A 24,958-nucleotide genomic window follows, 5' to 3' on the forward strand; every position below is an offset into this window, starting at 1 on the left:
GATCTATTTTCATCTTAGAACTGACAAACCGCAACAACTATTGCTATACTACCAAATCATTTAGATAATATTTCGTTAATTTAGCTTCTTTTGATTTGTTTAAGTTAAGTTTGGCTAATGAGCCTTGAGGAAGGAATAACACTGGCGAAGGTCAACATAATCTACAGCCGGCAACCTTCAATGGTTACCGAGCCTTCAGGTAAAAACAGCCTCGTCGAGACTTGATATTGAAAGCCTTGACGAGATGGAGATTAATTAACTCTGGGTTCCCGTTAGTGGTTGAAAAATCCTAAGAAATTTGCTAATTAATAGGCTCGGTGGCTATCTGATATGCTAGTTCAGTGACAACGTCAAATGGATTTGAAATCAAAACGGGAAATTCTGACTCCATACTAGATAATTTTGTGGCATTATTCGGAATTGTCTAATCTATCGATTGATCCTCGTCAAAATTAAATTCGCGAGGAAATTCGATGAAAATAGTACCGTGCCGACCTGTACTGAATGAGCTAGAATTCACTTGACACATTTTCTAATCAAATAATTAAAACTGTAAATATCTAAGGAATATGGTGCTAGATTTGAGTGAAAAGATTTCAAAGCGAGCTTAAAAGCAATTCACGTTGGAGAATGACCATAAAAGAAGTTGAAAAGGATTTGGTAATAGATATAAAAAACTGTAGCTCAGTAGATACTTATTCAGCTTTTATTCAAATGAAATTAACGGATCAAATTTGCAGTGAACTTTGTTTTTTGCTACTAGTTGAACGGTGTGGACAAGGTTTTGGGTCTTGGTTTCGTCTTCAATATAAAGAACTAGAGGCAGCTGCAGAATAGTCTGCGTATACGTGAATCGCACGTAAGCTACGCCCCGTCGCCCCTACTTGTTCAGAAGTAAATAAAAAAATGCGCTTGAATTGCTGCTCTGCCCACCAATCTATAGGAGTGTTTGGAGGTAAACCACTTTTTTGTCTGGAAATCATTCATTTGTTTGATGAAATTTGTCGTACTTTTAATACACGTGGTAAACGACCGCCATTTAAGACTTACGAAGATTCTCAAAGGTTTCTGAAATTGACCAGATGGTTTTAAAAATGATTTTTTCCTGCTTAATTTGCTGGCGTCAATACGTAGTTTGATAAATCGTTCCCAATAAACGCCGATCGGAATACTTTCTTATAATTTTAGTTAAAGTGAGTTTTTAAAAATACATTTTCACTTCTCTGCATTGAATACTTACATGCGAAAAAAAACTAGATTTCCCGGATTTCCGTTTCTTTTTAATTCTAATGAATAAAAAACAGAAACTGATGCATTGTGTATATTATTCACACATCATTCAATGCTTTAAAAAATCGCTGCCCAAATTAAGCTGGAATGTTCCTTTATAACTGGACAGATCCAACGTCCTCCAACAGCGCTAAATTTCCCATTCTGCCTATCTCCTCGCAATAAAACAGAGTATTTATGGAGCTAATTGTCATTATAGACTCAACCATCTGACTTGACAAGAGATAGCAATCCAACTCAGTCCATTATTATACATAGATAAGTGCGAAAAAGTGTCGAAATGAATTGAAATCCCAAGGTCTTGATTGATTAACAATGATTGATTAACAATCGAAAGTGACATATTACTTTTTTTATTTATTTGTTTATTTATTCTGTCGGTTACCGCATTGGAATTTGATTCATTTTGAACATGTATAGAATAATAAGGTCAAAGGACTGATTCTGCAACTATATAACGAAGAGCCTCTGTCTGTATTTCTGATTTTCGGTCTTTTAGAACAGGTTTTTAAAAGCTGCTAGCTTGCTTCTTGCAGGAGAGGCAAAAACATTTATGAATCACATAAGGCATATATTTTTGTGTAAGATAATAAACTTTACAAATTTTGGGATTTTCCTCTGTCTGGACTCCGATTAATTATTTTATTGTACGATTCTAGACTGACACAATTTTCAGATTCGTCATTTTGCACGTGCACGTATATTGCTGATGCTGGGAAGTTAAAATATACCTGATGCTAAAATCAATCGCCTTATAATATTATTGTCTATATAATAAGTCTATTGTAATTAATAAGCTCATACACATTTATATTGGATAACTGTCATAAAAGATTAACTTCTATTCATTGAAATCGTCGTTCAACATTCTTGTTTGACACATGTCACAAAACATTTTCATTCGATTCACATCACAAAATTTCTTGTTTGATACACGTCACTAAACATTCTTGTATGATACACGTCACAAAACATTCATGATCGAAACACGTCACAAAGCATTCTTGTTCGATACACGTCACAAAATGTTCCTGAATGATACACGTCAAAAAACTTTCATGATTGATACCCATCACAAAACATTCTTGTTTGATAAACGTCACAAAACATTCATTATTGACACACGTCACAAAACTTTCATGATTGATGCCCGTCACAAAACATTCTTGTTCGATACACGTCACAAAACATTCTTGTTTGAAACACGTATCAAAACATTCTTGTTCGATACACGTCACAAAACATTCTTGTTGACACACGTCACAAAACATTCATGTTTGATACACGTCACAAAACATTCTTGTGTGATACACGTCACGAAACATTCTTAATGGCCACACGTCACAAAACATTCTTGTTTGACACACGTCACAAAACATTCATGATTGATACACGTCACAAAACATTCTTGCATGATACACGTCACAAAACATTCATGATTGATGCACGTCACAAAACATTGTGACAAAACATGGCCCAAAAGGCCCAAACAGTAACATAAGCTAAGTTAAGCTACATAAATGGAGCATCTGTTAGAGGACTTGTGGTATTTTTCAAACACATATTTTTACTTGTAGCAAAAACTTGCTGGCCATACATTGAAGGCCATACCTACATTGTAGGCTCGCCCTTGATATTCCCACGGATATTAAAATAAAAAGTGTTCATTGGTAATAAACAGAAATTAAATCGTGAAATCGTTCTTCAACAGCGCTTATGCAACAACTGAACGCTCTGTTTGGGAAATATTTGACTATAAAAAACATAGTAGTTTGAGAGGGTAGTTTTTTCGGAACTGTAACCTTGTCTGTGATGATGACGATGAACTGCCTTAGTTGACCAGCAAAAAATTCAATGCATTTAATAGGCGAAATTCGAATTTAGAACATCGCAGTCTAAGTGCTCACTTGACAAGCAATATTCATTAGGTTAGTTGGGTTTGTGGAGTGCAGAGTTTGGGGACATTGAGAGGTGTGCAGAGCTGGGAGACATTGAGAGGTGTGCAGAGCTGGGAGACATTAAGAGGTGTGCAGAGCTGGGGGACATTGCAATGTATTTTAAGTTATAAAACTACGTAAATGGTTATCTTTGGGCGTTAATTGCGTTTAATCAACGAAAAACAGAAACAACGATGACGTGCGTTTGACCACAATGAAAACCTAACCATTCACTACCATGATGACGGTAGTGTTCTTGTAGGAAGAGGGTGAAAACCTAACCATGCATTCACTACCATGATGACGGTAGTGTTCTTGTTGCAAGAGGGTGAAAACCTAACCATTCACTACCATGATGACATAGTGTTCTTGTAGCAAGAGGGTGAAAACCTAACCATTCACTACCATGGTGACGGTAGTGTTCTTGTAGCAAGAGGCGCAATCTCAACAAATGCCTTGCCATGCGGCCTTCAGCCTCGCCACTGCAGGCAAGTACAGTTAAATTATCCGTCTGCATTAAGGATAAATAATATTTCGTTCTGTATTTATAATAAATAATATTTTCCGTCAAGAGTAGAAAAAGTAACTTCCAGATCTGTCTTTGGACCAATTTAAATTTTCTAATTCTTCTTCGCACTCGTTTCTTGTATTGAGTAACATGTGGCTCTCGTCATGCCATTTCACAGCTGCCTCGTGTGTGTTCGTGGTATTGTTGCGGGAGAGCTATCAACATATACAGGCTATCGCAGTCTATTTCAGACTCAATAGTGAGGAAACTTAAACATTAGGTAAAGTAACGAAAGGAATTTCTAAAACTGGTTCTTGAAGTTTTATTACGCGAGTTCCCACTCTTACGTGGTTATAAAAAGCCAGTGAAACTAAAATAAACCTAAATATACAAGCGAACCCATATAAACTGTTTCACACGCACACTTTAGGCATCCGAAACCATAGGCAGCGTAAAGGGAGACTCTCAGTCCATAGCCTTATCCGCCACTCAAAACCGGAAACACCAACTCTGACGACGACAGAACGGGACAACCACTCTGCTACGCGGTCCGGTTACAAAAGAAAAACCCGTACTAAATCCGACCCAGTCCGCAAGTAATCAGCGGATCAATGGTTTACACAAATGCCTGCGGAACTGCGCAGCTACAGTATGTAGAGACATAAGTAAATAATCCAAGTCCATGCATTGAATTAATTCACTGAAATTAATGTGTTGAGTTTCATTTATTCAACTCGAGTAAACAAGTTGAGTATTGCAAGCTCATCACAAAAAAATTTGTTGCACATTGTTATTTTTATCGCGGTATCCTAAGAAAATAGAGTGGGGATTAATTAAGCGCTCTAGTCAATATAGAATTGGGAAATTATTCTCCATCTGAGAATATTTTTCCGATTTTACAAATTTTACGACGGGTTAAAAGTACCCGTTTTTATAAGTCTATCATTCGACAAAAAAATCAAAGAAGTCTTCTAGACCAAAAATAGAATGAATTTACTATGCAGATGCAGTCGATATTGCAACGCATGCGAGCAACTGGTTTGCCGATAACAATTGCGTAATGGTTTACGTATGTCCATCGAAACCAGAAAATCTTAAAATTCGCACTGGACTTCCCGAAATTCTCCACAAGTAGTACAAGGAAGAAATTTCGCATGAGCTGGTGCCTGGGAACCCCGCGCATTTTGCTGGACCAGGAAACTTATTCGTACGATGGATGCCTGACATGGAACTCTGTCAATAGGATCTCTAACAGCTTGGAACTCTGTCAATAGGATCTCTAACAGCTTGGAACTCTGTCAATAGGATCTCTAACAGCTTGAATGGAGCTCTGTCAATGAAGTCTCTAGCACCTCGGAGTTGCCAATAGAATCTCTAACAGCCTGTTTCTCTGTCACTTGGATCTTTATGAAAATTAATGAACTAAGAATATTCTCGAGTTAATATTAAGCAAAAGATGAACATTAATAAATAAATTCATGAATATTAATAAATACTTTATGTTCTGTAATAAATAACTTCGGAATAAATATTAATACACACGAATTAATTATTGCGCACCATTCCAATTAAATTTTGCTTCCGTTTAGCTTTATGTATTTTTAAATCAGAGGTAAAAATTCTTTACTAAATTTAAGATATAACGGATTTATATAGTTTTTTAATGATTACTGTTATAATTGCAATTATTTAAATGATAATTTGAAATAATGTTCACCTGTTTTAAAAATTAAATCATACAATATTTAGAGGTGGACAAGCTATCGTCGTATCTATTGTTTATTTTAAGTATTATAATAATGTCCTAGCTATTAATTGTAGCTGCCCTGTTGCTAGGCAGAGACTTTCAAGTCCCAGCTTTCACATATATTTTATATGTGCTGAAATGTTATTACAAGATATATGGAAGACGAATTTGATAAATTTCATCAGAAATTATCATCTTAAAACATAAATAAGTAAGAATCCACGTACTTCATCCCTCCATAGGTATGAACCCATTCCGTTAAATCTATACCAAAATTTTTAGGTTTAATCATCAATGTATTTTTTAGCAATTAATTTACAAATTAGCCATAATTGTATATGAGGCACAATAAAAATGCTAGAATTTGCTAATTTTGTGGGGTACTTCCGATTAACGAAACTACAATTACGATGGTTGGTATATTTTAACCCGCCTCTGTCTTTCAGGAATTTCAAATAATTCACGGCCTCTTCATGGAGACATCGGAGTTTTATGTACAGCCGAATCACGTAGCATGATAAATCTCATAATTGTTAAATATTAATATCAAATTTGCGAAAAAGTGAAAGTTAGAAATGTTTTTTACAAAAAATAACAATTTACATGAAGAAGAACGTTTATTGACAAAATTAGATGATTTTTATCATAACAAATGCGATTAATTCAAATGCCATTACTAGGATGACATTTTAGTCGCTTTTGAGTTTTATAAAAGAGCCAATTCTGCAAAATTTCTCGACTTCGTGCAATTAGCAACGCAGTTTCTGTCAGGGATCTCTCTTCGAACTCTGTCCAGGCTCTCAAGGGAAGCTTTGTGTGACTTTGAAAATCTAATAGAAGCAACGATAAAATAAAATTTCAAACGCTAGTGATGACGCGTATGTGGCCAGCGAACATCCTTTTGAAGGCTATGGTGGCGCTGTCGACGCTCTTACTGCAGCCGACCGTCTTCCCGACCACGAACGTCGGGGACGACGCCGTCTTTGACTTCATCGTCGGTGAGATCACGAATTTTTAATACCTTACAGGAGCAGAAATTGCTTATATAGATGGTCTACTTGAACCAGAGTTAGCTGATCATGCCAGGAATTTTTTCTTTGTTATTTTTAGTATTTCGACTAAATATCGATGATTGTGGTGTCAGCGTTGATTATACGATGCTGTCTTCTAGCCGATAGCCGGTTTCGACCGGAGGACTTGCCAATTTTTATAAAAATTTTCACAGCTAGTCCAAGTTTTGAACCTTTAACTCACTACTTCAAGCAAATTGATCTTAAACTCTCGGCTACTCCGAACCGAGTGGTATTTTTTAGCCAAAATGCTGGGCAAGAATAGATAATGGTTTCTGTGCATTATTGTTGAATGATCGACGAAGACAAAATGTCGGATGTATAATAAATTTTTCGTTGAAGTACATATATTTAAAAATTCTTTATAAAAAATCATATGACTTTTGTGAGCTGAGCGTATTTTTTCTTAAAATTCGGTCTGGAAACACGTTTTTAAGAACAAAGGTAACATGGTTTGGAAACAAGTTGTTTTCTGTTCTATAGATAGCCAAGCAAACTAGTAATGATAATAATAACGATAATAAAAAATACTACTAATAAAATAATAATGAAAAACGTAATACTAATAATGATATAATGGAAATAAATAGGTTAATATCAACAACTGGGCAGTGGGCGCAGGCTCTGCGGGTTGTGCGCTGGCTGCGCGCTTGTCAGAGGTACGCTCTTGGCAAGTGCTGCTGCTCGAGGCCGGTGGGCAACCGCCTGCCGCCAGCAAGGTGAGAAGCACTGGCGAACAGCCTTGTCATGCAAAGGCGGCTTCTTTATAGCCGTTATATCTGACATCATCCGCCATAAAGTAGAGGAGTGCTATGAAAAAACTGCGGTCATAGTGGCCCAAATTAAGTGGTGTTATTTCTGCGTGTTTTCATTGTTTCTGCATAAAAATGGGGACGTTTACATCTGTTAACCACGGTCACTTTTTCGTCAAAGAGTTTTCAGGATATTGAATTACATACATTCTACTCCTAAAAAATTTTTAGCTTAAATTCCAGTAAAAATAATTATATATTTCATGCAAGCAATTTAATTTAATTAAAATGCGAATTTTGTTGGTAAGGCTATTCATTAGAGCCAATATTAAAGAAAACAGATCCGTATAGATGGACTGCCTTCCGGCTCTGCATTTGCACCAAGAACCTTGCCAAAGCAATTCACAATGACATCTCGAAAATTATTGCGTGTTAAATTAACGAGAATATAAATATATAATGAGTAATTTCTTCCTTACATTCAATATTGCAAGACTTTAATTGTACCTACATTTCACTTAATTCGGAGTAGTGACTTAAGTATTTTCCAGCTGATTTTCCCTGCGTTCATACCTGACAATTATCATGGTTAGACTTAATATGGTATTTTGTATATACTCACATAGAGTGTGATAAAGTATTTATTTGGACCTGACCATTACCTATATCACTTCAAAGCCTCTGTCAACGATAAACGATATAACGTTAATTCATATATTGTAGGTCTTAATATTTGGGTAATTTCCCATTCCAACAGATTCCAGGTTTCAGCATCTATTCATACAGCCGTAAGAGTATCTACAACTACTACTTCATGACGACCAGTCAGAAGAATGCACTTTACGCCTACGAAAATAACGTGCGTATGTACTCTAAATAGTATGAATTGTTTCCAGGTAAAATCGGTTTAAATTCAAATTCAGATATGCAACAAACATGCTGGCGAATATTTACCTGGTGATAGTTATAAGAGCAATTAAAGCGATAAAAATGTATTCAAAGCTTAAACAGCAACAGACATCTAAATATCACCGGAAATTGAACGACATTCCTGAAGTGTCAATTTCCTTCAAGTTTATGATTTCAATAACATAACATAACATAGTGATCTCGGCGCTGCAGTGTAGGCCTGATGTGGCCTGTCGCCGATTCTTTTCCTTTTCGTGCCTTGTTCACAGAAGATATGTCTTGGCAGCTTGGAAGTGATTGACCTGATTTTCCGTGCCTTTCCGCCTGATTCTCTCCTGCCACTTCTTGCGAAAAACCGCCCTTTCTAAGGGGGTGGAATCTTTCTTTACAAAAACTGACTTGTAATCAGCGGATTCTCCAAGCCTTCTCGCTGTTTTCAGAACACTCCAGACCTGAGCAGAATTCTTTACAGTCACCAGCAGAGGTCTGAAGGTGTTGCCAGCAGCATCCTTCGAGCGTAGCCTCTTGCAAGATATAACATCAATCGATGTGTTGAGTACCTTGCTGCAACAGTGTACAACAAAGGCCGTGTCATCCATCACTCGGTCCTTCGTATCAGATGCGTTACTTTCAGGAATCCCAAACCAGACCACGTTGGCCTTCCTACGTTCTCTATCAAGCAATTCACGTGACCTTTCACTAGCGACTTCAGATAAATCAGCTGTCTTGTTCTTTACTCCCATTTATTCCGTATTTTTCAAATGAGCCTTCACTTCAGCTAGCTCATTGCATAGCGAGCTCAGTTTGTCACTCAGCGAGCTCACCATCTCACTCAAGGAGTTTACTACGTCATTCAACAATTTAGACTCATTGCCGTGCTCTTCCACCGACTCCTCTCTTTTTCGAGCACCAAGAGTTGGTTTTTCGCAATCACGGCAAAACCAATCAAGCAATTTAGATTTCTGGAGAAATGTGTACTCCTTAGAGCTCAACTTCGAACAGCTGACACAAATGAGAACTTCACATCGTTCACAAGTGACCGTCTGGACTTCGCTCAAAGAGATCTCTTTGCTTTACTTGCAAACTTTCATCTCTAGCTAGGCTGATTTGGTTTTATTTTGTACTCTAGAGGCATTAGACGGCTTTCCTCTAGAGGCCGTAGAGGGCTTTTCGACTAACTTTTTTAATTTCTGTCCAGCCATTATTAAATGCACGAACTAGTTCTCTTGAACAGAGAAAAGTACGGAGAAAATACAGAAAAGGACGGAGAAACATACAAAACTGAGTTGAGTTGAGTATAGTAAAGTTCCCTCGAAAATTCCGGCTTTAGGAACAGCTGAGCTGCAGCTGGCGAGGGAAAGACAGAGATGTGGTGGGGGAATCAAGGGATCGACCGTGAGGCGGGTGGAGAGGGGGAGGTGTAGGGGCCATGAGGGTGGGAAGGGTATAGGAAGGCGAGGCCTGAGCGTCCTCAGGGCACCGATTGTCCTCCGTGACAGGCGATCGCCCAGGGTTCACAAGAAGTTACCAACTTTCCCTAGATTCATGCACGGCATTTGTCGGGAATAAAACACTTGCACTAGCTGATTTCTCACTATTCGCACAATTTTGACTGAACTGCACTAAAATTGAACCTTTCACTGAAATCGTTTCGGTACAAAATTCGAGAGATAAGTCAAACCGGCATAGTAAAAAGTGAGGAAGTTGGGACCCGCAAACACGCACGTGCGTCCTCGATCACTGCCAGAACTCAACTTCTCAAATTTTCAGAAGTTCTTTTTCTCAGAACTCAAATGTAATGCCAAATTTTCGTTCTCAATATAATTACATTTTATTCATCTGTCTGAGAAACCATGCAGGGTCATTTTCTCCGTTATATTTCTATTTATTTTCATTAGCAGAAACTTGTTTGGTTTAACGTTCACGAAAGCAATGCTTCCGATGCTGAGTTTATTACTGATTGCTGGGCCAAGGCACTTAGTCGTTGTGAATATAACGGCATGCAAGGGGCTGCGATCGAAAGACGCTACCACCTGCGTAGACAGCTGCTGGTGACTGTGCAGGATACAGCCCAGGTCGGACATGTGCTTAAGGCTGCGAGAAAACCATGTGAATTCCCAAAGTTTAATACAGTCTTTGTTAAGAAGGAAGCGACCTGTTTAGAGAGAGCGAATTTTCGCAAAAAGTGGCAGGAGAGACTCTGGCATAAAAGCATGGAGACTCAGGTCAACCACTCTCACGAAATCAAGATAACACCGGACGCACACGGTCAGTCAGCGGAGCTGGAAGACAAGTATGAAGTCACGTCCATAGATCCAGGCCTGTAAATAATGTAAGAAGTAAACGCATGCATCAAAGTGTAGGTGCACAAAGAGTTTGAAAATGTTTTTACACGAACTCGGATTCTGTTAGGAACAGAAAAGTGAACTGCTAACTGTGATCGAAAGCAAGTGCATAGAGATTATTTGTAATACAGAAATACTCCCTAAAAATCAGGGGGGAAAAATTGTACCTGTTGAATTTCAGTTGCCAGGTTCTGATTGTTTTCATAACTTAAATGAAGAGCAGTGCAGTAGAGGTGTAGCTTTGTGGGTTAGAACCTCATATGGAGCCCAGCAAATCAAGTTATCTGCAGAGCATCAATCAGCTAGGGAATCAGTGTGGTGCGAACTTTCTCTCAAAGGCATAGATAGCCTCCTCATAGGCGTCTTGTATAGATCACCAAACAGTTCCTCTGATAACGTTAAAGTACTAAACAGTCTTTACTGACTATCCTTTGGTCACACACGTTGATTGTCGGTGATTTTAATCATCCAGAGCTAGACTGGACAGAAGGATCCTCTCGAAGGGATGAGAATCACCCAGCATCCTTGTTCATGGAGTCTGTGAGAGACTGCTTCCTAGTCCAGCACGTTACCAAGACAACCCATTATAGAAGTAAACAGACTCCTAATATTCTAGACCTGGTGTTTACTAGTGATAAATCAATGTTGGATGAGCTTCGTCATGAGGCTCCATTGGGTAAAAGCCATCCCCAATCATTGGTTTTCAGTCTTAAGTGCTGTACAGGTAAGACTCCTCGGAAGCGTGAGCGTTTGAATTTTGCGAAAGACGACTGTGATAAACTCCGTGCAGCAGTGAATGCAGTGAATATTTCGAACTGTATTACGGACATGAACAGAGCTGGGTAGCGCTACTTGGAAATATAGCGCCGCTACCGCTACCGCTACATGCACTAAATGTAGCGGGCGCTACCGCTACCGCTATACCCCGTGCAGCAGTGAATGCAGTGAATATTTCGAACTGTATTACGGACATGAACAGAGCTGGGTAGCGCTGCTTTGAAATATAGCGCCGCTACCGCTACCGCTACATGCTCTAAATGTAACGGGCGCTACCGCTACCGCTACATCCACTAGATTGTAACGGGCGCTACCGCTACCCTGTCTCTTATACACATCTAGATGTGTATAAGAGACAGGGCCTACACTTCAGCGCCNTTCTAGCTAGGCTGAGAACAAAGAAGGAAGCCTACCAGCGTTATTTATTTAGACTCGTAGCGATGCTGATTACAACCTATGCGCATGAACTCGAAATCAAGCTAAAGAAAGCTATGGCATCGCAGTAAAAACCCTCGAAAAAAATATCGCTAAAAATGCAAATAGAACCCGAAAGCCTTCTTTTTGTACGCTAGCTCGAAGTGCAAGATAAAGAACGGTATTTCTGATTTGAAAGTAGATGAACGAAAGATATCCTCTGATGAGGGCAAGGCTAACTAACGTTCTTAATCAGTTTTTCAGTAGCGTATTCACTGAAGAGGACTTGAACAGTATTCCAGCTATTGAGGAGTGCCCAGTCGGCTCCAAATTAATAAGTTTTGAAATACAATAAGAAGAGGTTCTCAAGCGCCTGATCGCTGTAAATCCAAACAAGGAATGAGGACTGGACGGCTTCCACCCCAGATTACTCAAAGAGTTAGCAACTGTCCTAGCCGGCCCTTTGACGGCATATCTTCGAAAAACTTTGAACGAGGGGAAGTTGCCGGCTGACTGGAAACAAGCTCAATTGACACCATTGTTCAAAAAAGATGACAAAAGCTGCCCGGTCAACTATCGCCCTGTCAGTTTGAAAAGTGTCGTTTGCGAGGTAATGGAATTTATTGTGAGGAATCGATTGATCGATCATATGATTGCTAATAATCTCCTATCAGACTGGCAACATGGCTTTATTGCCGGGAGACCCTGCACCACTGACCACTTGTATACTCTGAACGAATGGACCCGCCTGCTGGACGAAAGGGAGCCAATAGATGCAGTGTACCTCGATTTCGTCAAGGCATTTTACAGTGTCCCACATGAGCGGTTGTTGCATAAATTGAAGTTTTTGGGAATTTAGAGTAATGTACTCAAATGGATCAGAGATTTCCTGGTAGGGAGACGTCAACGTGTCAGTATTAATGGGTCTATATCAGACTGGGCTTCAGTGTGCAGCGGGGTGCCACATGGAAGCGTTCCGGGGCCTGTTTCATTCGTTGCGTTTATAAACGATCTGCCAGAAGCTGTGTCTAGCGTGTGCTCGATGTATGCTGGCGACACAAAAATTTATAATACAGTGAAGAATACGGCGCAAAAAGTACAGTTGCAAGGTGATCTTGACAGGTTTGTTGACTGGGCTGATAAGTGGCAGCTGCGTTTTGACGCTGACAAATGTAAAGTAATCCACCGCGGCAAGAATAATGAAAAGCAAGATTACAGTATGAGAAGACACGGCTGCAGCGACAGAGTGAGGAAGTTGAAGTCGACAATGGAAAAAAGATTTAGGAGTAAATGAGTTAAAATTTTCTAAGCATATTGAAAGTCAAATTAATAAACCAATAAACATCTTGGACTGATCAGACGCTTTTTTGAGTTCCTAGATGCAGAAGCGATGAAGCAGTTGCTTGTTGCTGTCGTGCGACCGAACCTAGAGTTTGGAAACGTAGTGTGGTCACCGAAACTGGAAAAGGACAAAAATTTAGTCGAGAGTGTTCAAAGACGTGCAACAAGGATAATTCCGGGCTTGCAAGGCAAGTCCTATGAGGAAAGATTAAAGATTATGGTGCTTCCAAGCCTCAGTTATCGACGTCTCCGTGGTGACCTCATTGAAGTATACAAGTATACTCATGGTCTATACAAGGTCCCAGAAGGATTACTAGAATTTGAATAAAAAACCAACACCAGGGGCCACAGCTATAAACTAAAATACGTTGTAAAATACTGCGTTGCGACATTACATCTTCTCGCTTCAAGTCACCGACATGTGGAACAGCCTCCCTGACAGCATCGTTGACGCTCCGAGTATGAACGCCTTCAAGAACAGACTAGACGGAGCTATGCAGATGCATATGTTTAGTCTTAAAATGCCTAGCACCTTACGGACCAGGCAATAAGTCCAGCAGTTATCTCAATCAATTGTCAGTTATGGAAAGATCGGGTTCCAAAGGCCGGATCCCTTGTGAATCAAGTCACGAAAAGTATAAGAATCAGCAAAGGCCATGGGCCTATTTCATCAGTGCCGACACTTCTATTCTAATCTATTCTATTCTAACTCTTCTTGAAACAATGGATGCATAAAAGGCATCCCTCAGTTCCAGTTCTTTTATGATCGATTAGTTGATAATAACTGAGGAACTTCTAAAATTGTTCAATTCCCTCGATGCCATCACGTGCAGAAACTTGTTGCGAATTCGGGAAAAGTCGTTGGAGGCTCGAGCGCGGTGAACTTCATGCTGTATTATCGCGGCAACCGCCGTGACTACGACCGCTGGGCGGCCCTCGGCAACACTGGCTGGGACTACGATACTGTCCTGCCATACTACAAGAAAGCCGAGAACTATGAAGGAAAACTCTCTGCTGAAGACTGTGAGTTTATTTTCTATTTATAACAATTCATCACACAGATTTATCCTCAGATAACTATACGAAAAGTTAAATTAATGTTGTAGTAAGCCAGTGTGCAGAGTACATTACACGGCACGCTTAGCAGCTTCTGGCTCAGAAATGGGATAGATTTGCCACATAGGGTACAACAGCAATTTTTTGTAAATCAGCAGATGTGTGTCATTCTAATTTGCGGAACAGAATTTTCCTTTAGCAATGAACATAGTAGGTCACAAATATTTTAAATCACCTCTTACTGGCGATGCATGTGGCGGTTCTAAAAATAACACAAATTTCGATTTGGTTCGCGTACAGTTGCGAAAAATTCAATGAAATTACCACAAAACACCTTCTCCAGCTTGGGCGAAAAAGGCTATTCAAGGTGCAATGGAATATTTTCCAAATTTATGTTATCCTGGTATATTTAAAAAATTTATGTCATCCTGAATTATCCTGAAAGCAATATAATAATCTGTCAGTAATTTTTTTGTGCTCAATAATCCTGCATCCTTATGTGGTCATTTCGTACAGGCTACACTCTAATTAGTATTAAACATTCTAAAATATTCATTATTTGATTGAATTTGACTTCATTTAACTTTTCAGTGCCGTATCATGGTTTGGGAGGACCACTCTCGGTCTCCAACTCGAATTGGTTCGACCTTTCCAAGTATGTCTTCGCGGCAGCCAGGGAAATGGGTTTTAAAAAAATTGACCCCAACGCTAAAAAGACAATTGGTATGTATTGTGCGAAAAATCATCGCAATGAACCTATTGCACTTTATTGGTAATTTTATGTGATATTATTTTTGCACTGATATTAATAGAGTAATCTTTGGATGCACACAATGTATTCAAATTATAAATGAAATTTCTTATTGTGGCATTTTGGTACGAATCTGTTAATTTAGTGCAAATTTATTTCAGTAAAAATTTTAATTTTGGGCAAAGTAAAACGTTTTTTTATTAATGCTACGAGACGGAATATTCATGGTAGTTCAAATTTGAGTCTCAATGAAAAGCAGGTGATGTTTTATTCAGGATACTTCCTGCCGGATTATACCGCAAAGAAAGGCGAACGCCACTCAGCAGCAGAAGCCTATCTCAAGCCCACCCTGAGCAGACCAAATCTCTCCCTGCAGACCGATTCGCAAGTTATAAGGGTACAAACTGTCAGATAACTACTTTGTTGGAGTAGAACTGATCAAGACTCTAAGTTCTCCAGTAGTACTCACTCACATAAAAGTCAAATTGTTGAAATAGAAAGGAGGAAAGCATCAAAACAGAACTTTACAATTTACCGAAATATAGATAGAAAGTTCTTAGAATATAGTAACTGAAATATAGAAAGAAGCTCTTACCTTTCGATCTCTTTTGTCACACCGAAATAGAACTAACTGGTGTAGGGATCCGATCAAAGCATAATTTTGTTAAATGTGTCATCATAATATAAGCTAACAAGAGAACAATTTTTCAAATTTATGATTCTAATCGATATCAATGTCTGCCAATAGGCCAAGCCAATTTTTCTTCAATTGTAAACTGACCGTTTTGACTTAAATTCCACCATGTTAAATGTAAATTGTGGACCATGTTGACCACACGATTCTGAATAATGTCAAATGAATGGAAATGGTAACCTAAATCTAAAGAGCTCCAATATACGCATTTCAAAATTATAAAGTATTCAAGAAAAAATAATATACGTGAATTTGTCTCTGATCATTGAGGCCAACTTATAAAATACCTGTTTGCAGAACGACTTCATATTATTGAAACAAAGAAGAAAAACAATAATAATAATCTGTAAAGTCCATCGCTCGGAAGTTATTTTAAAATGTAAAAATCGATCTTACAATCATCATGCAATAATTAGAGATGCAATTGATTTATACAAAAAATGTATTCATGTAGACCAATTACGAATTAACATAACCTTAATAGAAATATTTGAATTTATACATGTGCATCTTTGTTTGAAAAATCTTATAATAATGAGTTTAGGAAACATAACTTTAAAGAATTATATGACTGAGTTTCCCTTTATTTTCAGATTCTGTTTAACAACAAAAACAGAGCTATAGGAGTTCGCTACATGCAAGGAGGTCGGGTAAGTCAACGACCTTATCGAACTCTCAATTTAAATTATATTCTTAAATCGCAGAGCCCGGATCAAATTATTTTGGTACATGCCTCGGGGCCAATTTAGAGGAGCTTAACTAATAAATCCTGTAAATTATTCATAGATATTTATGATTTTATCACCATTATTCATCACCGATCCTACCGAGTTTAATTTTCAAAAAATTTATCCAAACTTGTAATATTCATCAATATTGATTGTCCTTGATATTTTATATTTTCTTTATATAATAATAAATTATTTAAACCATAATTAATTTATGTTTTTCACTATTCAATTATTCATTTATTAATGATTTTTTATTTATCATTATTTAAACTACGCAGGTTAAACAAGCGTTCGCCCGTAAAGAAGTGATCATCAGTGCCGGTGTCATCAACAGCCCCAAGCTGCTCATGCTCTCCGGCATTGGGCCCAAGGAACACCTCAGATCAGTTGGGGTGAGTTACAAATCATCCCAATTATATAGTTCTATAAATATTTTTGAATTATACAATTGATACTCTAAGTTATAAATATTCTGTGAAACTCATGATGGAGTCGAGGGGAAAGTTCACTAAGTCACAGTCTTCTAAGCTCTGGCTGGTTAAAATGATAAGAGTCCTACTTTCAAAGATAAATCGAAAATATTACATGACACCCAACAATCATTCGACCGCATACTCGACTAGAAAATTTCAGTTTTTCTCATATTTAACTTGAACATATGCGAACAGGTATTATAAAAGTCAAGTCTACAGGTCGAGTTTTAAAATTTGCGTGGAAGATGTTTATCATCAATATAAATATTTTAGTTTAATTCCTAATTATTATAACCACCACTTTATATCGTATTGATGTCGTATTATCAGTCGTACTCCTGCTTCTATTTCACATGCTCAGCCTAATTCTTAATTCGCTTTTGTTACTTATTTCAACCCATCGAGCAATTTTCCCTTCTGCTGTCTTTGCTCTCTCCTCGTCCAGACTTTTTCATTTTTGTTCAAAGAAAGAAAATCGAAAATTGATCGCGTGGCATGCGTATCTCCGTTAGGGCGGAAAAATCCAATAGCATCTGGAAGCGAAATTATGGATGAAATTGTCATATATTCAAGGAATGCCATCCTGCTGTAAATTCTTGTAACTCTTGCAGTTAATTCGACACTCGATACACTTTAGAGCTTGATGAATATCTTGAAATGTTTGGCCCCAAGCATAAATCAAAGCTTCTTTAGCGAAAGTATTTAAAAAAAAGGAAAGAGATGTAATTTTATCTTTGAAATTTAAAGTTGGCAGAACTATTTGAAAAAAATCAATCGTCCATAACAGTTTCTTAATTTTTACTTTTTACTATCTTCCATCTGCCCTTCTCTCTGCCATTTTATGTCAACGTAAGAGAAACTACGCGTAGCATCTTTCAAAATTTAAAATCAACTCAACTCCTCAGTCCGATATGGGGAGTTATTGATGGCGTTTCCTATTGTTTCGCTCATGATTTAATAAGCGCCATTCACCGGACGAGTTTAAACCTTTCGTGACTGACGGGACCAAGCCACTAGTTCTTGATACCAAGCCACTAGTTACGAATAGCATTGACGACGGTAAATGTATCCGAGATCAAAGAGTTAAAATGGCACTTCTGGATCAGAGAACATTAATTATCTAAAACTTATTTGAGTCAAAAATAACCGCGGTGTTTACCAATTGCTCCATAAGAAAACTTTCAATTGATGAATTTATATTATAAAATATTCCTCAAAATCCGACAAATAACTACTCGACCTGTCATTCATTTATCGCAGTTATTTGACAACGTATTTGCTTGCAATAATGCCTGTATATGTACGCTCTATAACTCTTTGGTGACAGATAAAAGCTCGAGTTGACGTGCCAGGTGTGGGTAAAAATTTCCACGACCACATTACCCTGCACGGCCTCTACTGGCTGATTAAGATGGGACCAAACGAGGTCCCTGCAGTGCCCTTAAACAACTTAAGCCCGCAAATCTTGAAGGACTACAAGGAGAAGAGGACCGGTAAGTTCACTTTCAATCGTAAATTACGTTTCTTTCTTCTCTCGGATTCGGGTCTAAGGTCGATGAATCTCCCTCTGCAAATAACTTTCCTCCATGAGCCCTCCACTCGTCCAAAACTTTACATTATAGTTTTTGATATCATTGAAAGACATGCACTCCACGAAACTTTATCCGTGCACCTGACACAGAGATGAACCTCAATATGGGTCTCCTGGGGGTATCCAAAGCATTCCACGGAATAAAAATACCCTCAACTAGATATCCAACTCAAACATCACCATATCATTCAGTAAACTTTCAACTATATCGTAAGGTGAGGCTCATCAAACTGCTGGACGCGACGAATGAGAAAAGTTCCAAAATGTCGCGGTGATGTACGCTTATGACGACCGACCACATAGCCAACGACTGAAATATTGTCCAAGGCCCTACATTTACGTACTTATCACGCTTGTCGCCATCGTCACTACTTTCGCAGGAGATTAAAATTTCAATGCAAAAAGATTAGTAATATAACTGCCCGATTTTCTGTCACTTTTACCCTATCGATCAGATATTAACACCAAGCACCCACAAGCAACCAAATAAAGCACCTAGACTCCTAGAGCCTTAGTGCATTTCATCCCGCGATTTCAAGTGCTCTAGATCCATTGAAATCTCTAAGCGGCTTTCCTAGTTTCAAAATTTTCCGAGTTGCACTGCGCGATCACATACACAAAAATAGCTAAAGGTAAACTAGCGATTCTGTGGTATTTCGAGAGTCATAATTTTCGAACATTACAAATTTCTTTAACCCAGTTTCTTGTCTAAAAACCCTTATAATTTCCTCTCAATGTTTTTGAACCATTTTAATTTTTTGGCCTTAATTAAGACTAAAAAGTTTTCGTCTGGAAACCCAGTAAAATTTCTCGTCTGAAAATTCAGATGAACTACTTGGCCAATTTTCAGGCAAATTTTTTTAATTCCAGTGGGATCTCATGAATGTCCCTGAATCTGGCAGGTCCTCTGTCGAATCCCCTGTCTGTGGTGGGGGTGATCCAGAGGAAGCTGGGGGAGGAAGGGGACCCAGCAATGTCTGATCTCATGTACCAGTTTAACCAATTACCGATGTGGGATGACAGGGGCATATTGCGAGCGCGGATGCTCCACCTCAAGAATGAGGTACAAATACTTAACTTTTGTCCGCAATTCAACCCTTTAGCGTCTAGCTGTACATATCTGTCACCTTTCATAAAGACGACTTTTGTTAACATTTAAAGCTTAATTAGAAAGATATATTGGCTTTAATTTCAGGCTGCTATGCCCAGGTGGAGGTTTTTGTCACCAGTCAGGTTTTTTTTAATGAATAAATTTCAGCAATTCGGTTTGATGCCTTAAAGTATTTTGCACTCGTTAGGTAGCTGGTCGCTGGAGGGTTATGAGGTTCATAGGAAGGAACTAAAAAATAAAGAATGAGTATTTAACAAAAAATATATTGTGCTCAAATCTATGAAATTGAAAAAACTAAGTTGCCTAAAGTAAGGGGATTTTTATGGTAAATTTTTGAAAATTGTCCTGTTATGAAATAAACAATTCATTAGTTAAGGTACGAGAAATGGAGAAAATTGGTCTTTAAATTTCATGTTCACATGAAATTGGCGTGAACAAATTTAGTGTGAGTGGTAACTGCTCTGAATTAAATATTTTTACGAAGCTCCATTTGTTTTTTGCAATGATCTCCTCAATTGAGGCTACCTGATAGCATAAATCCTCATTATTTGAGGCCACTTCATAGCATAAATCCTCATCCTCAGTTTAGGATACATGTGTAACCGGAAACACCGCCGCGAAGTTGAAATAATTATAGGGACGCGCACCGACTTGACAGTGACTTCCGTATAGGTTTTAACACAAGGGCTAAAGAGTCGCTCTTTAGTCCGGCTCTAAATTCCCTTGCGTTGGAGAGAGGAGAAATGAACACGAGGAAATTTTCGTAATATATTGTTGATCTTCAGGCGATACACAAATTCCACTGTACAAGGCACGCAATTTATTATTCGTTATAAGTCCAAAAGCTCCGGGAGACAGGATCCCAACTTCAGGGACACAATGTTGACAAGTCCTAATAAACTGTCGAGAGCCACAAAAGCGGACAGCAAGGGTACAGGTACGAGCTGCACCACGATGCTGACAACCAATGCAATGATCAGGGGTCCGGCTCTAATCATTGCCGGACAAAAATCCAAATTTTAGAGTGCTAAAATGCGCTCACAAGAACACAGAAACTGGTTGGCAATAACGCCTGAAAAGCACGACGATCGAAGGGTACCAGCCCCCAATACGCCGCTGTCAATTTACTCGATCGCAGGGGTTATTAGCCTCTACAACACGAGGGTGCGAACGACTATTAACCGCCCAACGCAGCCAAAAGCTGGAACTAGCCCAGAATTCCCCAAGGCCGTAATTAGTCCGTTAGTGGATCTCTTTACGAGATATGTCCAGAACTACGGTGGAGTTTATTCTTGGAAGCCCAGATCTGGCTCTCTTCCTAAATTCCAGTCGAAACGTCTGCACCCCAAACCTATACCACTGAGCACACAAGGTTCATCCGCGAGGGGTAACTCAACTAGAATAATGTCAACACAATACCTCGTATATAAGGAGCACAAAACGGGCTGTTAACACTCTCTAAGTGCCAAAATATAGATAATATAATACAATACAATGAAGTAATCATAATTGTAATCAATTGGCAAACTAATCACAAGGGAATAGTCAAATAATCCTAAACTAATTTCAAAGAGACCGAGCTCTCCATCGTCCAAGACTACCTAAGGGAATAAACGTGCACCATCGCGAGGCTAGGAGCAACTCGACCAATCACGTTAGAGCTACAACATTCAGTCTCGTCCTAAGACGCTAATAACTAAATCCTATGAATTACCAAAATAATATTACAATTAAACGAGATTGAATGCCGCTGTATTAAGGGGAGTGTCTACTCTGAAATTTTGGATTATGGCTTTTCCGGTTTTTAGTCTCATCTTAAAGCTGACATTCTGACCTATCAACGGTACCAAAACCATCTTTGTACGTTGATTTATGCGTTCACGACAGATCACGAAATTGAGGGGGGTGGGAGAATTCTTTAACAAATAGAATGGGAGGAAATTCGCTGCGAGCACTTTAAATAGAGTGTCTGCTTGAAGTGCACCTTAGTTACCCGCCTGGCGTCGCATGAGAAGGTGTGCATGCAGTCGCTCCCACCATCCTTGACTGGAATCAAGCTCCTGTAACGTTTAGTTTTGTATCCTTGCTACATTGAGTGCCTATTCCGATGCGCGCGGGACTTCGACGGGCTCGCTCTACTGAAAAGTTAACTTATTTTTACTGCAAACCTATCTCCTAGAGTTTGAAGCTACAATAATAAGACATATATCATTCGATTCGCAAATAAAATATCTACAAAGTTGTGTAGGCGTTTTTCTAATTTCGTTATAGTTTGGATTTGATTTAGTAAAAAGTGGGGAAAAAACGAAAAAGTCGAAAAATTTCTGAAAAATTTACAAAAAATAGCCCCCCCACCCACAAAAATTTGAATTTAAAGAAACGCCTACACAGTTTTGTAGATATGGTCCTTACGCATCGAAAGATATGCGTTTCGATGTCCTAGCTTGAAAATCCTAGTAGGAGATGAATTTCTATGGTACCCTCTTTTTGGCCGTTGTCTAAGAAATTTACGTTTTCTTTCATTTTTTCGAAAAATTCACACGAAACAAAATGCGAGTTTTTTTTCCATTTTACATGGGTGTACCAAGTTTCAGAGTGATCCTTCTGTAAATAGCCGAGATAAATTTTACGTTCGACGTTCCCCTTAAAATCAAAATACACTCGCATTACTTAGTCTTTTTATAACGTAATATATAACACCAAAACTCTAATCTTATAATGAAGTCGGATCTTACAAGTCTCTCCAATACTACGTTCTAAAAAAATTATTTCACAAAATTCGAGTTCCGTTACACATGTAATGCAGATATTCGCAAGAATTCATTGTCGTAAGTAGTTGTTAAAAGTTTTTTTACAATATAGTTGTTGCAATTATTTTGCAATAACTGTAACGGGCTTTCGAGTGATATATTTTATTGCATTTACTCAAATATGTCGTATTAAGTAATTATTTATTTGAGAGTTTTCGCTTGGCGATTGTTCACCATAGAAAAAATAGTTTATTTGTGAAGCAGTTGTGATCTTAAATCTCGGTTAAAGATGTACATTGTCAGAGAAAATTGAAATTGAGAAGAGAAACAATGCTTAAAGAATATCGTATTAAAGGTAACTTAGACTGCTAACACAATTTTTACATTCCTCATGACTGATTATCCGTAATTCATAATTTTCATTAGTCTGGGTATTCAAAGTTATGTTACTACATGTTGAAGTTCAAGAGTTATGCAAATAATATAAATAATATTCGGTGATTAGAGTTAACCTTATAACGCCTATATTCCTGGCCTTCAGAGTGCACGGCGTGGACGGTCTCAGGGTTGTGGACCTCTCCATTGTTCCCATCGTGACTTCAGGTCGGTTAGTTTAGCCTAATTACTTCATATAAACTTTTTCTAGATAATCTTACTTGTACATTTGTACTAGACGGGTACAGGTCACTTAACTACAGATTAATTTGTTCATTTGCGAGAAAGTAAACTTTACATATTTGAACTATTTTTACGATAAAAACTGCATCATAAGTTCCACGGTGCAAACGGATAAGCATAAACATAGTCTTTTAGTTTTATTAGAGTCTGCATTAAAATGATATTAAATTTATAACATGCATTAAAATACTCATTAAAATACTCAATGCACTGAGGCGAACTTCATTTGTTCGCGTGTAGCTTGGTGGATATAAATTTAGGTTTAATGCCCATGTTGACTTAAAGCTTTTCTCCCACACGAGATCATCGGGCCTCTACGAGATGTACTCTCACGCGCGCTGAAGGTAGACGACAGCACACGAATTTTTTTATTATTACCACGTTTTTCTTTGCTCGCTTTCGTGTCCGTCTGTCTGTCTGTCTGTCTGTTTGTGATGATCAAATCTTGCAATCGATATTTCACCAAATTTCCCTCTAGCTAGCGCTCTGAAACTTTTAGGGAAACTCAGCTCCCGATGACAATACAATAATCAATAATTTGTTGCACGTTTCCAGGCGTATTTATTCAATGAAATGTCGACCGAGAAATTGTGTACGCTGCTGCCGCGGTGACGCGGTGCGCCGCTGTTGTGATGGCGAGCAAAGCCTGGCTTAAATTTCAGGACCCGCTTGCCTAACCAATATTACTATCACTTAGCGCCGTTCATTCATTGCTTCTTTTATCGTATTTTAATGTCTTTCATTACCGAACCTTTCTTTATTACAGCCACGCACCCAGATAAATACGGGAACAACAATGTATCCCCTGTCTCTTATACACATCTAGATGTGTATAAGAGACAGCTGTTCATTAATCGAATTTACATGAATATTATCAATAAGCCCCTGCAATGTCTCCATCAGGACACGGAGGTGGTGAGTGACCGCGCCAGAGGTGTCCTAGTGACGAAGGACTCGTTGGTGCTGCAGCGCGTCNGACCACGGGATGCTGTAGTCCACAGGACCACGGGATGCTGTAGTCCACAGGACCACGGGTTGCTGTGGTCCACAGGACCACGGGATGCTGTGGTCCAGTCACTCCATAAAAATAAGTTTGGCAATATGGGCATTCACAAATCCTACGTTAACGCATTGTTAAGTTTAAGGATTAAAGCTTATTTACGTGTTTTCTGGCCCAGTATATAATTTTAGTCGCGATTGCCATAATATTGAGCTCTCAGATAACAGTATTTTGTTCTTCAGTTTTCGATACGAATGTCGGTTTCCATTGATCATTGTTAATTAATTAATGCTGGCAATGTTGTAATTAAGTGAAGTAAGTTAATAAAGAATAACTTCATCTTCCAGGCTTCTTAATACGGCTTTAGTGCGGTCCGTTACTGCAGCTGTAGTGTGGTCCGTTACTGCAGCTGTAGTGTGGTCCGTTACTGCAGCTGCAGTGTGGTCCGTTACCGCAGCTGTAGTGTGGTCAGTTACCGCAGCTGCGGTGTTACAATATTGTCTGTTGAAGAAGTCCAGCTAAATGTTTCTATTCTCAACATGTCGATGTGTTTTTTCTTGTCAACGTCTGTATCCATACAAACTCCGTTTACCAAAATATGTGGAACAATGAATTATGTTTAATGTAAATGTGTAATGTAATATATGTTATGTAGGCATTTTTAATTAAACTGTTGAATATTGATTGAATTAAATTGTTCAATTTACTTCACGAAACACAATGAATTCGTGTTGAATAGCTCGCTGCGATGTGCTGTGATAACACTGTTGTTATACATGATGTGCTGCGATAACACTCTTGTTATACATGATGTGCTGCGATAACACTGTTGTTATGCATGATGTGCTGCGATAACACTCTTGCTATACATGATGTGCAGCGATAACACTCTTGTTATACATGATATGCTGCGATAACACTCATGTTATACATGATGTGCTGCGATAACACTCTTGTTATACATGATGTGCTGCGATAACACTCTTGTTATACATGATGTGCTGCGATAACACTCTTGTTATACATGATGTGC

The 24,958-nt window shown here is 38.5% G+C and overlaps 1 protein-coding gene across 1 annotated transcript in view; it reads left to right on the forward strand.

The window, feature by feature from the left end:
• Positions 1 to 5,925: 5,925 nt before the first annotated feature.
• LOC108682606 (glucose dehydrogenase [FAD, quinone]-like) overlaps positions 5,926 to 24,958 on the forward strand; it is a 20,645-nt gene continuing 1,612 nt past the window's right edge. The window contains exons 1-9 of the mRNA XM_018171803.2: positions 5,926 to 6,480; positions 7,165 to 7,271; positions 8,062 to 8,163; positions 13,924 to 14,113; positions 14,738 to 14,869; positions 15,173 to 15,294; positions 16,185 to 16,241; positions 16,601 to 16,714; positions 18,123 to 18,288. Coding sequence (XP_018027292.2) covers positions 6,354 to 6,480; positions 7,165 to 7,271; positions 8,062 to 8,163; positions 13,924 to 14,113; positions 14,738 to 14,869; positions 15,173 to 15,294; positions 16,185 to 16,241; positions 16,601 to 16,714; positions 18,123 to 18,288 — 1,117 coding nt within the window. The 5' untranslated portion in view covers positions 5,926 to 6,353. The remainder of the gene's footprint in view (positions 6,481 to 7,164; positions 7,272 to 8,061; positions 8,164 to 13,923; positions 14,114 to 14,737; positions 14,870 to 15,172; positions 15,295 to 16,184; positions 16,242 to 16,600; positions 16,715 to 18,122; positions 18,289 to 24,958) is intronic.

This window comes from Hyalella azteca, unplaced genomic scaffold, assembly GCF_000764305.2.
Source record: "Hyalella azteca isolate HAZT.00-mixed unplaced genomic scaffold, Hazt_2.0.2 contig16434, whole genome shotgun sequence".
NCBI classification, from domain to species: Eukaryota; Metazoa; Arthropoda; class Malacostraca; order Amphipoda; family Hyalellidae; genus Hyalella; species Hyalella azteca.